Source organism: Psammomys obesus, unplaced genomic scaffold (assembly GCF_907164565.1).
Source record: "Psammomys obesus unplaced genomic scaffold, mPsaObe1.curated_primary_1811, whole genome shotgun sequence".
Taxonomy (NCBI): domain Eukaryota; kingdom Metazoa; phylum Chordata; class Mammalia; order Rodentia; family Muridae; genus Psammomys; species Psammomys obesus.
The window spans coordinates 56887391-56902068 of record NW_026585895.1 but is presented as its reverse complement, the minus strand read 5'-3'; the positions used below and the strand labels follow the sequence as shown (position 1 = coordinate 56902068).

The window sequence follows — 14678 nt, the reverse complement described above, 5'->3', positions numbered from 1 at the left end:
TCCAATTGACCCAGATAAGTGAACAAATGCTATCAAGCAATGTTCATATGTTGTCTTCAACATTATGGCAGATATTCATTTTATAAGGTTGTTTTCAACCTATATTTCCTGTTTCCAGCATTAACTACCATAACATATTCTTGTATATGACTATACAAGCATTATTTGTGGGTCAGGGGTATGGAAAAGTATGTAATTTAAGTCTATAGCTATACATTAGCTTAACTTGTAAAAGTCAATACATGGAAATCAAGGGCAAGTAAGGTTGGCTGTCACACTGTTCTCTTAAAGGCAAACTAAACAAACAGGCTGAGTGCACAGTGCAGCATTAGTATTCTCTTAAGTGACCTCACAGTACATTATTAACTATAGCTGTGAGGTCCAGAAAAAGTTCCAGTCTCTTAAAATGTTACATGTATTTTCATAATATTTAATTGCCACACACAGTGAGACTCTGTCTCCAAGCCTCAGCCCCAGCCCCAAAATGTCAATTATGACCCAGTAAGATGGCTCAGCAATTAAAAGTATTGTGCTGCAAGACTGACAACTTGAGTTTGATCCCTGTAAACCCACAGTAGAAGAGAACAAATTTCCAAACATTGTGTTGTTCTCTGACATCACATGTGTACACCATGGCATAGTCATACATGCATATACACAAAATAGTAATTTTAAATACTAAATGTCAAGTCTGACAGTGTGCATCTGTAATCCTGTACTGGAGAAGTGAAGACAGGCAGATCTCTGGGGCTCCCTGACAAGTCAACCTAGCCTACTTGGTGAACTCAGAAACATTTTCTCAAGAAAGAAGATAGGCATGGTGGTGCATGCATTTAATTCCAGCACTTGGGAGGCAGAGGCAGCCAGCTCTCTGTGTGTTCAAGGGCAGCCTGGTCTACATACTGAGTTCCAAGCCAGCAAGGACTACACTGTGAGATCCTGTCTCAAAATAAAATAAAAAAGGGGGCTGGAGAGATGGCTCAGAGGTTAGGAACACTGGCTGCTCTTCCAGAGGTCTTGAGTTCAATTCCCAGCAACCACATGGTGGCTCACAACCATCTATGATGAGACCTGGTGTCCTCTTCTGGCGTGCAGGTGTACATGCAGACAGAACACTGTATACATAATAAATAAATCTTTAAAAAAAAAAAAAAGGTAGACAGCACCTGAGGAATAACACACCCACATAAACATACACTGTGTTGGCTAGCCAAATGCCAACTTGACACAAACTAGAGTCATTTGAGAAGAGGGAGACTCAACTGCGAAATCTTCCACCAGACTGGCCTGTAGGCAAGCCTTTGGGGCATTTCTTGATTGATGATTGATAGGGGAGGAGCCCAGCTCACTGTGGACAGTGTTACCACAGGGCAGGTGGCTCTAGGTACTATAAAAACAAAACAAAATGAAAAACAGGCTGAGCAAGTCATGAGGTAAAAGGCAGTAAGCAGCATTCCTCCATGGCTCCTGCTTTATCTCCTACCTTGCCTTTCTTTGACTGTGATATGAAACTATTAAGCTGAACTAAACCCCCTTTCCTCCCTAAGTTCCTTTTAGGCATGGTGTTTTATAACAGCAATAGAAAGCCTCACACACACACACACACACACACACACACACACACACACGTACATATAAACACATCTGGAGTAGAGACTAATGAAGAAATCCTACTTAAGTCAGTCACAGCCTCCTAATCCCAGGACTCATACAAACTCAACAAATTCCTCCAGACCTAAATTAATTAGTTAGACTAACTACAATGGCCCTGAAGGACCAAATTTAGTTACTATCAATAAAAATTACAATATTTTTGAATCAGAAACTTGTGTGTGCCTAATAGTAAGGAGAATGTGTCAGGTTGTGTTGGTTCAAGCCCGTAATCCCAGCACTCAAGAGGCTGAGAACTGTCATGAATTCAAGGACAGCCGGCTACATAGTATATTCCAGGCTGTCTAGGATGACAGAATGAAACTATCTCAAAGTGTGTATGTGTGTATTATGTTGTCAAAATGAAAATAGCAGCTTGAACACTGGGATAAGAATGTGGATATTTGCCAAAAAAAAAAAAAAAAAGATTTAAAATTCTACACTAACTTTTTGATGTAGAGCTTTTTTCTTTTCTTTTCTTCTTTTTAGATTTATTTATTATTTATACAGCATTTTGCCTGCACATCAGAAAAGGATACCAGATCTCACTATAGATGGTTATAAGCCACCATGTAGTTGCTGGGAATTGAATTCAGGACCTTTAGAAAAACAGCCATTGAGCCAACTCTCCAGCCCCTAAATGATGGAGAGCTTTTCAAAGCTTTAAAGTGATGGAGGCTAAATGAGAACACAGTAGCCCATCCCTAGCCCTCTCTGGCCCCTGACTCACAGCATCTTGGATGCAGACCTCCAACCGTCCATCCTGAACCACATAGATGCTGGTGTCAGGCTCCCCAGGCTGAAATACATGCTCTCCCTCTTGCAGCTGTACAAAGACCATGTGTTTGCAAAGCTCCAGGAACAACGGTTTCTCAAAGTGGCCCAGGACCCTGTAACAAACAGAATATATACTACAAAACATGATGCTCTCAAGAAAGCAAGAGTAAGGGACACAGGCCACTATCCCCACCAGTAGTAGGGGATAGTACTAGGGCCAGTACTAGTACTAGGGCCAGAGCTGGCCTAGACCTCTATAAGGCTGACTTAACTCATCTGGCAACAGAGTCAACTAGAATTTTAAACTTCTGAGATAACTATCGGCTCAAAAAGTTCTCAAACTGTAACTATTAATGTAAGCCAAACACAAAACAGAAGGTAATACAACAGCCCCCTGGAATGGTGTATTACCATCAGAAAGAGGAAGGTGGCTCAACAGCCTGAGGTTCAATCCTCAGAGACCACAAGTCTCAGTCACTGTTCTACTGCTATGAAGAGATATCGTGACCACAGCAACTCTTATAAAGCATTTAATGTGGGTTAGGTTACAGCTTCAGAGGTTTGGTCCATTATGATCATGGCAGGGAGCATGGTGCATGAAAGCTACATCTTGATCCACAGGTGTGTGAGCAAACACAAGCTCACCTGGGCCTGGTATGAGCTTTTGAAACCTCAACGCTTACCCCCAGTGACACACTTCCTCTAACAAGGCCACACCTCCTAATCCCTCTCAAGTAGTGCCACTCCCTGATGACTAAGAATTCAAATATATGAGCCTATGAGGGCCATTCTTACTCAAAGCACCACAATCCACAAAATTGGCCTCTGATTCCTACACAGGTGCTATGGCACATGTGTACCTGCCCTCACTTATAATATTAATAACACATTTCAAAAATTAAAAATAGAGCTGGGCACAGTGGCACAGGCCTTTAATCCCAGCACTTGGGAGGCAGAGGCAGGTGGATCTCAGAGAGTTCGGGGCCAGCCTGGTCTACAAAGTGAGTCTAGGATCGCCAAGACTACATAGAGAAACCTTGTCTTGAAAAACCAGACAATAAGTAAGTGAATAAAAATAATGCTCCTTTAAGAAAAATAAAGCTGACATAATGGTACACAGCTGTGATCTAAGTATTCGGGAGACTGAGGACTGCAAGCTGAAGGACAGCTTAGGCCACAGAGCAAGATCCTGCCAAAAAGAGAGAGAGAGAGAGAGAAAGAGAAAGAATGGAGGAGAGGGAGGAAAGCAGAGAGAGAGTGGGCCAGCTTGTGGTTTTTAGCCCACACCCAATTGTCACACTTGTTCTTGAGTTTGCCAATGAGAATAAACGTGATAAAAATTATTAAATAGAACAGGAAGGAACAACTAAGAAGGTGACTGACACAAGACTCCACACATGGAAGCACCCTGACCCTGCTGAACATTTCTGCCACCATGAAGCCAGTCTTGAGGTAGAAAGAAAATCGACTTGGCCAACCATCCCTGACATAGGAAAGCTAAGTCAAAGACAACCAGAGGAAAGAAGACCAGGCCAGCGACACATCCTAGACAGACCCTCCTACTACCCAACCACTAACTTACCGAACATTTTTCAGCATGTACAAAACTTCTGATGGCAGATGCGAGTTCTTCACATCAAACTCTGTAAGATCAGCCTCTAGCAGGGAGGGTGGGGGCTCTTTTGGCTGCAAAGTAGGGTATTCTTTCTTAAAGCGCAGAATCCTACAAAGCAGAGACAATTTAGAAAGACTGAAGGAGCCCAAACCCAATCCTGTGAGCATTCCAAAGCCGGAAGAAGCTCTGCCTTGGTATGTCCTGACATGGGAGGAGCTACAGCAGTGGTAAGAACCTTAAGGGAATTTCCAGTACCTTTTGGCCAAGGAGAGTACTTTGGTCCTCTTCCTGACACGTTGCCGGGGTGCATTGCTATTCCCAACCAAGGTATGAGGAAGCGTGGTCACCTGCAGAACCAAGATAAAGATGAAGTGTTGACCCTGTGACTGGCAAGGTCTAAGCTCTCAGCCTCAGGGTCTGTCCCCAGCACCCTGAGTTGCTGCCTTCCTGGTCTCGGCTACTAGGGGCCCACTCTCACTAAATCCCACTGGCCTGACTTCACTCAAGTTCACAGGGATATCATTTGGACAAGCCAACACCACACAGTCCCATTAACCCCACAGTGGCTTCAGCTGCTCTCAAGTGGCCAAGTCTTCAGAGCTCTGTGGCTCCACGCCTCAGGTAAAGCTCCTTAGGGGAACGGGAGAAGGAAGAAGGGACCAGCTGTCACAATTAAGTAAAGGTGAACAAAGATTCAAATGAGTTCTAGCCACAAGTTCCTGACCCTGAGTGCAGGAGGACCACAGATTTATGATATGGAACCTCACAAACATGGGAAAGAGGCCACAGTTTTTTAACTTAGGATAAATGTGGCCATTAGGGAACTACACTGTTCCACCAGAGACCCCAGGAGCTAGGGTCCTACCTTGGCTCAGCCTTTCAAATCTGGCAGTGGCTATCCACCTTGGGGCAAACACATTCCCTCTGTGCCTGTCCATCCTGTACCCAGGGATGTTTCTGAAAAGCAGTTTCCTATCCTAGTTCTTGTTAACACAAGCCTGTACTTCAGAAAGTCCAAGGGCTCATGTGCTTGGCACTTGCCAAAGCAGCTCAGGTGTTTCAAGCCAGATATATACCTACACACTTCCTTAGCTGCCTCCAAAATGTGTTGGTTCTGCTGAGGAGGTAGATAACGTTCAATATGACTCAAAACATCTCCTAAATCCTGTACCCACTGGCAGGAGCCATGGGACCAGAGGAAAAGGCAGCACATATTGGGAGTTGCAGAGACCCAGAGCTTGAGGGCCTGGCAAACAGCAGGCCTTCTAAACAGCAGTCTCTTCTAAACAAGAAGAGACTCTGAGCAGCACTTTGTGCAACCCAGGGCTTCCATACAAGTTACCTTCCTCATGATCTTCCGGCCATAAAACATTACTTTGTCTCTCTTTCGGAACCTGTACTGAGGAGTGGGCCCTGCTTGTCCTGTGGGAGGGAAGAAGGAGCATCATGAGATGGTGGGGGACTGGGTTGATAGCCTTGAGTGGGTGGTCAGTGAACATGACTGAAACCAAAATACGGTGCACAAAACAGGCCCTGAAGATGAAGGTCCTGACAATAAACCATGCTCTTGGATGCCCTGTCCCTAACTACCTCTCAGACAAAAGGCAAAGCAGTAACATGGGAGACTTATCTTAGAAGAGTCAGGAATTTCTTCTGTTCTTACTGGATCCTACTTTTAGAAAGAGCAGAAAAGGCTATGGACAGACTAGGAACCTCAACCTGAGCCCCAGTAGGTGATCACATTTCAACAAGGCTTTGAGGGGAGCTTCCAGGAGCTCCAAATACCTCTCAGGACACAAATGAGGCAAAACCCCCACTGCTCAGCCAGAGTCCAAACAGATACTCACGCAATCTGCTCACCCTTCTGTACACAAAAAAGATGGTAACACCAGCAAAGGCCAGTGTGAGGAGGGCTCCAATTCCAATCCCCATCAGCTACAAAAGATGGGAGATAACAGGAGTGTCAGCAAGGCCAAACACAGCCACAGGCCTATCAGGGTCCATCCCTGGGAAGCCTATATGATTACCATGGTGAACTGTGAATGCTCCTCCATGAAATGAAGCCCCCAGGAACTTAGGGTGGTATCCAAACAATAGCCAGCCTGAGGACAGAACAGACATCAGGGTGGGCAGACAAGGTGCCCAGTTTCTCAGCTTGAGCTTGATCAGAGAACAAAAGTAAGTCAGATGCTAGGGAGAAGTCAGTGGCCCTGAAGATTTGAGAAATGAGGCCTATCAGATAACTCATTACTGCCAAGTCTGATGACCTGAGTTTATTCCTTAAGACCCATATGGTGTCAGAATAGAACAGACTCCTGTAAGTTGTTCTCTGACTGTTATGTTGTGCAGGCAATTCAAATGGCCTGCCCTTAGGGACTTTTAGGGTCCTGACATTGTCCTATGTCAATACCTGCATCCTATGACATCACCTGGGCCAGCTACTTAATGGCCAGTCTATCACTCCTTCTCCTCTCTTGCTTTCTTTCCTCTTGTCTGTCAGGGCAACCCCCTCCACCCATCTCTGTCTCTCTTTCTGTCTCTGCCCTCATGGCTCGTTCAGGCCCTAACTCTCTTCTGTTTCCCTTCTCCTGAATAAACTCTTTCATATAAGATCAGTTGTGTGCATGGCATTTTTATATAAATACTAACACTGAACTCCACATTCCTGCTATTACATCTACATAACTACAACACACACACACACACACACACACAGAGAGAGAGAGAGAGAGAGAGAGAGAAATGTAATTACTTTTAATTTTAGAAAAATGATCTTGCCAGGGGTGCTGAGACCCTTCAAGCTTAACTGCAAAGACAAAAAAGCAGCAACCTTTGGTACTGGGAAGAATAGGCACAGTAGCAGTACTACTGGCAAGTGCCATGAACATGAATAAACTTGACTTCTAGCTTCCCGGTCTTCAAGATGTAAGCCTAGAAGAGGTCAAAGCCATCTCTTAGTACCCTCTGAATACCAACAGGACTAGAGCCACAAACCCCAAGATCCATGCAAACCCATTCAGAATGAATGCTCAGAGACTTCCAAGAGTATGTGAAGTGACTGACAACCGCATTCATTTTAGTCCCAACTACATGAAAGGCTAAGGCAAGGGGATCGTGTAAACTCAGGAGTTCACCGCCTGCCTAGACAACCAGTGAGATCCAGTCTTGAGAACAAAAGAGGAAGTAGGGCACGCTGGCCCACACCTGTAATCCCAGCACTCAGGGAAGCAGAGGATCTCTATGAGTTCGAGGCCAGCCTGTTCTACAAAGCAAGTCCAGGACAGCCAAGGCTCCACAGAGAAACCCTATCTCAAAAAAAAAAAAAAAAAGAAAGGGCAAAGGACCAAAAGAAATCCCAAGGGACAATCCACCTGGATTTAGAAACATCTGATTTAGTTCTCATGCCAAACAAGAAATGGCAGAGAGGATTCTGACCCTGACCCTGCTGTCTCCAGAAAGGCACTGACTAGATTTCAGATGTACTAGGACCAGGGGAGAAAGGAGGCAGGGAGCAAGGACTCAAGATATGAGGATGAGTAGGTAGCCCACAGGGAAATCCGGCTCCAAAAGCTAAAGCTAAAGACAAAAAAAAAAATAAATAAATAAATAAAATAAAATAAAAAATAAAATAAAATAAATCAGACCCAAAGCTGTTCCTCAGTTCTCTAGTACCCATTCACCCCTTCCTCCTAAGCAGTTAGGAACTGAATAGGGTAGAGGACCTCTTACTCCTACTTTGTGGTTTCTACCTAACAACCAAGGACCAAAGCCTAGCCTTAAAAACAAACAAACGAACAAACAACAGTCTTTAGACACAGCAATCCCTGCCAGAAAACCTAAGGAGAGCTGAAGGCCACTCAAGAACAACTCCAAGACAGGTGCGGTGGTGCTTGCCTGTAACCCCTCAATACTCTGGGAGGCAGAGGCAGGCAGATCTTTGTGAGCTTGAGGCCATGTTGGTCTACAAATTGAGTCCAGGACAGCCAAGGCTACAAAGGAAAAACCCTGTCTCAAAAACAAAAACAAACAACAACAAAACCCAAAGGCATAGTTCTGCATCCTAAAAGAATCAGTGTGTTGCTTAGAAAACTCAGTCTTTTGATCTGAAATCAGGAGGCAAAGAGTTGAGTATCGTTTAAGGATAATGAAGAACACGTTCCAATAAGTGTGTTCTGCCAGGTGGTGGTGGCATATGCCTGTCATCCCAGCACTCAAGAGATAGAGGCAGATGGATCTGAGTTTGATGCCAGCCTGATGTACAGAGTTCCAGGACAGCCAGAACTATACAGTGAAACCCGTATATTCGTTCTTTTTTTCTTTTTTGGTAGTACTGGAACTAAAGGCATGGGACACCACTGCCTGGCCCAGTAAGTATGTTCTTAGGTGACTTCATCATGATGTGAATGTCACAGCACTATACAAGCACTATAACCCCAACACATGATACAGTCTGTGGGATCACTATTGCATGTAGTCTGTTGTTGACCAGAACCTTGTTGTACAACTGTAAAGTGTATGTATAAACAGTATGCTTTTGGTTTCAAAACTGAGGCACTCAACCTCCCTTTTCCTCTACCCCAGTTCAGCTCTCAAAATTCTATCAGTTGGGTGCACACAGGAGCACACCAACCACACCTTCTATGTTCTTCTAAGCTTACCTTAACTAAGGAAAGGCACCTATCTATACAGTCTACCATAGTAGAACAGCCTGTCTAGTTGTTTACAGTTATTCTAATAGATCTACTTTTCTGGCTTAAAAATATAGGCAGAGGGTATGGTGACACACGCCTTTGATCTGAGGCCTTGGAAGGCAGAAGCAAGCAGATCTCTGTGAATTCAAAGCCAGCTTGGTCTACAGAGACATGTAGAGAGACCTGTCTCAAAAGAATGTTAATAATAGCTGCCTTTGGGATAATAAAATATTAATGAAGGCCTTTGGGATGTGGCTAGTGTTAAACTGAGAAAAAGACTCTTCAAGTACCAAAGTTTTAAGAGTAAACAGGAAGTAACAACTGTAACCTTAAGGGAAGAAAAGAAGGCTTCATAATGACCTAAAAGCCAGATTCCGTTGTCCACGCTGTCAGGAGCCACTGACTAGTAACAGGTGTCAGAACTCTGATAGAGAAATAGCTTGAGAAACCATTCCCACATTCCCTGGGTCTTCAAGAAGCCTCAGTAGAAACCTGAGGCAAAGGAACCTGTTCTCTGGAAAAGCTCGGCCTGAGAGTTCTAAGGGTCTGGTTCTCACCCGTGCCTGGTCTACCTACCTCAGAGCAGACATCCTCCTCTTTCTGCATAACGGAAAGCAAAGCAATGCAATGTGGAGGGCGAAAAGGAGACAGGCTGAGACAAACATCTACCAGAACCTTTACAGCATGGGCAGCTGTAGTTCCAGCCTTGCCATCTCCTTTCCAAGTCAAACGCTCTTATTGGACGGGACTCCAGAACTCTGTGCTCCAAAAAAAACAAGTTGTTTTCCAGAGGCTTGTGCTTTCGTTTCCTGTAAACAGCCCTCACGTGGTCTAAGGGGAACCGTGGCCAGGGGTGGGGGCAAGGATGGGGGAGGGGAGTTGAGCCGCAAAGTCAGGGACTGCTAGCTTGGGGTTGGGGAGACCAGGGGAGTATGTTGGCTGAGAGTTCAGGGAGGTGGGACAGCTGCGACTGGTGGCACAGCTAAGAAAGTGGTTCAAGAACGAGGAGGAGCAAAAGGCACGGAGCACGGAGGCAAGGGCCTAAGTGGTGGTCGAAGGGTAAGGGTGACTGGCTGGAGGGTGGGCCTCACCTCGGAGGCGTGATGTAGGCAAGGGGAGAGATAAGGAATACGACACAGAGCCTTCAAGCTCAGAAAAGATCTGGACCAGGAGTGGTCACAACCCAGAAGGGGTCTCGATTAGGAGCGAAGGAAGGGGACCTGGTTATAGCCGAGGAGTGATCACCTGAGGAGAGCGGGACAGCAAGGGGTGGAACGAAGGGCAAGGTATCAGAGAAGGGTGAAGAGGAGCCCAGACACCGGGGTCAGCTTGTGGACAGACAGCGCAGGCACGGCGGGTGTGCTGGGACCGAAAATGATTAACTAGAAGACCACTAGGACTTAAGTAGACTTGGCCCTCGATAGCACGGCAGTCCCGGAAGCCACGGCTCGGAAGTGACCCTGAGGGTCTGCAAGGCCTACCCCAACACTAGGGCAGCACCGATGACGCCCGGCCGTACCAGTCGCGCGGCCAGCCTACGGCGCAGCAGTTACGAAAATTCTGCCGTGGGCCTGACGAGAGCGCGACCTCGCCACAGGCCAGATCTAGACCGCCACCTGACGGCTCGGGGCGAACGTGCACGGCTGCGCGCGCTCCATACACACCCGGCTCCGCTCCGCTGATTGGCTTAGTCCCCTGGGTCACACGCCCTCCGCTCTGCTGAGGCTGCGTATTGGGCGCCTTGCGACCAGTCCACGAGGCTCTTGCTGCGGAGTGACTGACCCGACCGAGCGCCGGAAATGACGCGAGCGTCTTGCGGTGGCGTCTTATACGGTCTGAACGGTCTCAGGTCAAAAGGGAGAAGAGGCTTGCGGGCGGAGCTCAGAAGCCATCAGTCCAGGTCGGTTTGAGCATTTCCAGTTGGCGCCACCCCCGCGGGATTCTTCTGGGTCCGGGATCTTTTGGGGTCAAAGTCTGTTCTTGTGGGTTCTTGGATCCTCTGCGCCCGGAGCTCCTCAGTGAACCCACGGGACCCACAGCCTCCTTTGCTCGTAGGCTTTAGGGTGCTGAGTCCCTCTGACTCAGACTGCCTCCCTCAGCTGCCTTTTTCTTTTAGAGCTGCTTTCTGCAGAGCCCGGCATGGGTTTCCTGACTGCAGTGACTCAAGGCCTTGTGCGGGGAGCGGACAGGATGAGCAAGTGGACAAGCAAGCGGGGACCACGCACCTTCATCAAGAGTCGGGGTGCCAAGAGAACAGGCATCTATACCTCCGATAGGAAGTTTGTGCAGATAAAGGAAATGGTCCCAGAATTTGTTGTCCCGGACTTAACCGGCTTCAAGCTCAAGCCCTATGTTAATTACCGAGTTCCGGCAGGCATAGATACACCCCTGACTGCCAAAGCGCTCTTCCTGGAAGCAGTTGCACCTGCTATTGAAAAAGACTTTAAAGAAGGGACTTTTGATGCTAATAACCTGGAGAAGTATGGGTTCGAGCCCACACAGGAAGGCAAGCTATTCCAGTTGTATCCTAAGAATTTCCCACGCTAAAAAACAATGGCCAAAGGTTTGCCTACAAAGTGGAGACATTACTGACCAAGCCTTGGATTCTGAGTGTCTCAAAGAGTAGGGGCAGCTTCTTTGTACATTTCTATTAAACACCTTTAGTATCTAGTATAACGTGTGTTTTGAATCAAGTCATTGAAGTGTGCTGAAGGGCAGATTCCATGCAGTTGCTTCAGAGCCCAGAACAAATTCAACCAAGTCAGCTCTGGGAGCACATTTGGGCTCCAAGGCAGTTTCTGTCTGGTAACTATCATCAAGGAAAACCTAAAGATGGAAGTCACAGGTGCAGTTAGTGCCATATTGCGTTTTCACCACCACTCAGTCTACTGGATTTAACACCTTTTATTTGAAATAATTGAGCCAGTAGCTGAGAATAAAAATATTTCATCAGAAAATAACATGAGGACTGGGGAGAGTGCTTGCCATGTAATCACGAAGACCCAAGTGTGGTGCCCCATGCCTGTAATCTCAGCACTAGGAAGAAATAGGGGCTGCAGGCTAGAGATGGTTCAGGGGTTAAAAGTGCTCACAAAAGTGGCTGTCTCTAACTACTTCCAGGTGATCACCACCTCTCAGAGCACCAGGTACACACGGGCACAGCAGAGCACTCATACACATTAAATAATTTTGGTTTGTTTTGAGATAGGGTTTCCCTGTGTAGCCCTAGCCACCATGGAATTCACTCTATAGACCAGGCAGGCCACAAACTCAGAGATCTGCCTGCCATGGGCTGGGATTAAAGGTATACACCACCACTGCCTGGCATGATTGAGGAGATCAGTAGGTAAGAACATATATTCCTGCAGAGAAACACAAGTTTGGTTCCTAGAATCCATGTGGTAGCTCAAGCACCTATAACCCTAGTGTCAGGGGATCCATTGTTCTCTTCTGGCTTCTTCCAGCATCAACACACAAACATGCAAACACATAACAACTTTTTAAAAATTAAAAAATTTGGGGCTAGGGAGACAGCTCAGAGGTTAAGAGTACTGGCTATTCTTCCAAAGGTCCTGAGTTCAACTCCCAGCAACAACAACAAGGGGGGAGCTGGAGATGGCCCAGAGGTTAGGAGCAATGGCTGCTCTTCAGAGGTCCTGAGTTCAATTCCCAGCAACCACATGGTGGCTCACAATCTATAATGAGATCTGGTGTACCCTTCTAGCATGTAGATGTATGTGCTGACAGAATATTGTATATACAGTAAATAAACAAACAGGGCTTATAACCATTTATAATAAGATCTATAAGATCTGGTGCCCTTTTCTGGCCTGCAGGCATACATACAGGCAGAACACTGTATAAATAAATCTTTAAAAAATTTGAGAGGGGGCTAGAGAAATGGCTCAGTGGTTAAGAGCACTGCCTGCTCTTCCAAAGGACCCAGGTTCAATTCCCAGCACCCACAAGGCAGCTCACAACTGTCTATAACTTCAGTTCCAGGGATTCTAATACCTTTGCACCAATGCACAGAAAATAAAATTAAAGAAATTGTTTAAAAAAAATAAACAGGGGCTTAAATATAATCAAAGGGATAAAAGATAAAATGTATTCAAAGACACTTAGTTGTAGAGCTGGAAAACTCCAATCAGAAAGTTCATTCTCTTCATAAATTTATTTTTATTTTATGCACATTGGTGTTCTGCCTGCATGGGTAAAGGGGTCAGATCCCCTGGAACAGGAGTTACAGACCGCCATGTAGGTGCTGGGAATTGAACCCAGGTCCTCTAGAAGACCAGTGAGTGTTCTTAACCACTGAAGCCATTTCTCTAGCCCCCAGAAAGTTCATTCTCAATGGCCAGCACTCTCCAGAGGATGCAAAGAATGCAACCTCAAGCTTGCTCTGTCTCCCATTTCCAGAGGTGGAGAACATGGTCGTAAAAGGAGCAGGTGGCCAAGAGGCTATTGTCAAAGTTCTGTCCACTGGAGTGGAGGCTGAGATCACAGGTCTTGGCTGAGGGGTACAGTTTGCTGCTGTTTTTCATGTCCTCTGTTAATGGAAAGAGAGAAGCCTTCGGTTCAACTCTGTGAGTTTTAGCAGGCCTTTCCACATGGCGGTCCACTATTTGTTCATGGAGAGATGCTGGTGGCTCCTGTGCAACTATTAGGCTGTAGCCGTCTGCTGCTCTGGCTCCCATATCACTTTGATCAAAGGAACAGGTAGGTGTGGGCTTCATGGAATGGGAAAGAAGCCAGGACCAGTCGGCCCCATATACTAATGAGTTAGGCATTTTGTGGGATATTAAAACAGTCATGTCCTGCTTCTCCTCTGCAGCAAGAGACAGAAAAGGAAAAACAGCATTACTCAAAGCTAATCAGCCTCCATTTATGTTTCTCATCAACTTCTATGTATGGCAGCACACATTCACTGAATAACTGACAAGACTATAAAAAGAATGAAGATGTGGACAGGTGGGCAGGAAAGCCAAATAGGCATTTTGCTATATGCACTGTGCCTCTGAGATCAGCCAAGGCTAAACAAAACCCACAAATGAGACATGCTTCCACACTAGAGGATTTGGCAAAAGCGTCCAAGAAGCGGGTATAAGTCATTCACAAAGGACACAGGAATAAGACAGGAAGAGGACAGAATAGAAATGGCGAGCATAGGACAACTGTTGAGATGACTCAAAAGTTGAGAACACTTGCTCTCAACTATTTTTCCTTTTCTGTCTTGTGCTCTTGCAGAAGACCTGGGTTTGGTTTGTAGCACTCACATAGCAAGTAATTCCTGCAGTAACTCCAGTTCCAGAGCTTCCTAAGCCCACTTCTGGCTTCCTCAAGCATCAGGAATGCACAGTGCTGATACATACATACACACAGGCACTTGCACACACGCATAAAATAAATATCTTAAGAGAGAAATGAAATGGAAAGTATATGTGCAGTACTGAAGCCAAACTGCCTTGGCTATAGCACAATGGCTAGGAACTTGAGTATGTCTACAGAAGCAGTTTCTTTCTGGTAACTTCCAAGACAGTTTGGCAGATGAGGAAAGCATAGAGCCACAATAGCATGGAAGAGACATTACAGAAAGATAAAGTATGACCAAACCAGAGCAGGCTCACAGTCCAGGAGCAAAGTGACAGCTGGTAAAAGAGATCCTCAAAAAACAGCAGGGACAAGACACTGAGACAGGAGGATTGCCATACTCTACATATCAAATTTGAAGCCAGCTTCTATTGTATGAGACCCTGTCTGCAATACAGCAATACATACACAATTTAAATCTTAAAAAAAAAAAAGAAAAAGAAAAAGAAAAGACAAGCTAGGTGCAATGGCACACAACTATAATCTCAGCACTCAGAGACAGAGGCAGGCTTTTCTCGGTGACTTGGAGCCAGCCTGGTCTACAAAGTAAGTTCAGGACAACCACCCACCACTAC

General features: G+C 45.9%; 3 protein-coding genes across 13 annotated transcripts in view; 1 reads left to right on the top strand and 2 right to left on the bottom strand.

The window, feature by feature from the left end:
* The window catches only part of Pnpla7 (patatin like phospholipase domain containing 7), a 71413-nt gene extending 60950 nt beyond the window's left edge, over nucleotides 1–10463 (bottom strand). For 4 of the 11 annotated variants that reach the window (XM_055599915.1, XM_055599924.1, XM_055599925.1 and 1 more), the window contains exons 1-8: nucleotides 9979–10162; nucleotides 9310–9491; nucleotides 6070–6144; nucleotides 5890–5977; nucleotides 5385–5464; nucleotides 4298–4389; nucleotides 4010–4150; nucleotides 2381–2540 (exon numbers count right to left, since the gene is read on the bottom strand). In XM_055599915.1, the coding sequence (XP_055455890.1) occupies nucleotides 2381–2540; nucleotides 4010–4150; nucleotides 4298–4389; nucleotides 5385–5464; nucleotides 5890–5977; nucleotides 6070–6144; nucleotides 9310–9339 (666 nt within the window). In that variant the 5' untranslated portion in view covers nucleotides 9340–9491; nucleotides 9979–10162. Of the gene's footprint in view, nucleotides 1–2380; nucleotides 2541–4009; nucleotides 4151–4297; nucleotides 4390–5384; nucleotides 5465–5889; nucleotides 5978–6069; nucleotides 6145–9309; nucleotides 9492–9978; nucleotides 10163–10214; nucleotides 10358–10397 lie in introns of those variants that run through there. The other 7 variants (XM_055599916.1, XM_055599917.1, XM_055599923.1 and 4 more) reach the window with 7 other exon arrangements.
* Nucleotides 10464–10540: 77 nt separating this feature from the next.
* Nucleotides 10541–11409, top strand: Mrpl41 (mitochondrial ribosomal protein L41). The gene is made up of 2 exons (XM_055599936.1): nucleotides 10541–10633; nucleotides 10850–11409. Exon 2 carries the CDS (start codon nucleotides 10873–10875, stop codon nucleotides 11278–11280), a length of 408 nt encoding a protein of 135 aa, XP_055455911.1. The 5' UTR covers nucleotides 10541–10633; nucleotides 10850–10872; the 3' UTR covers nucleotides 11281–11409.
* A 1479-nt stretch (nucleotides 11410–12888) lies between these two features.
* The window catches only part of Dph7 (diphthamide biosynthesis 7), an 11488-nt gene continuing 9698 nt past the window's right edge, over nucleotides 12889–14678 (bottom strand). Inside the window, exon 9 of the mRNA XM_055599934.1 lies at nucleotides 12889–13561. Within this exon, the coding sequence (XP_055455909.1) occupies nucleotides 13125–13561 (437 nt within the window). The 3' untranslated portion in view covers nucleotides 12889–13124. The remainder of the gene's footprint in view (nucleotides 13562–14678) is intronic.

Excerpts from the sequence above, each read along its gene's own strand:
- Mrpl41 (XM_055599936.1), top strand. The coding sequence starts at position 10,873 with ATGGGTTTCCTGACTGCAGTGACTCAAGGCCTTGTGCGGGGAGCGGAC.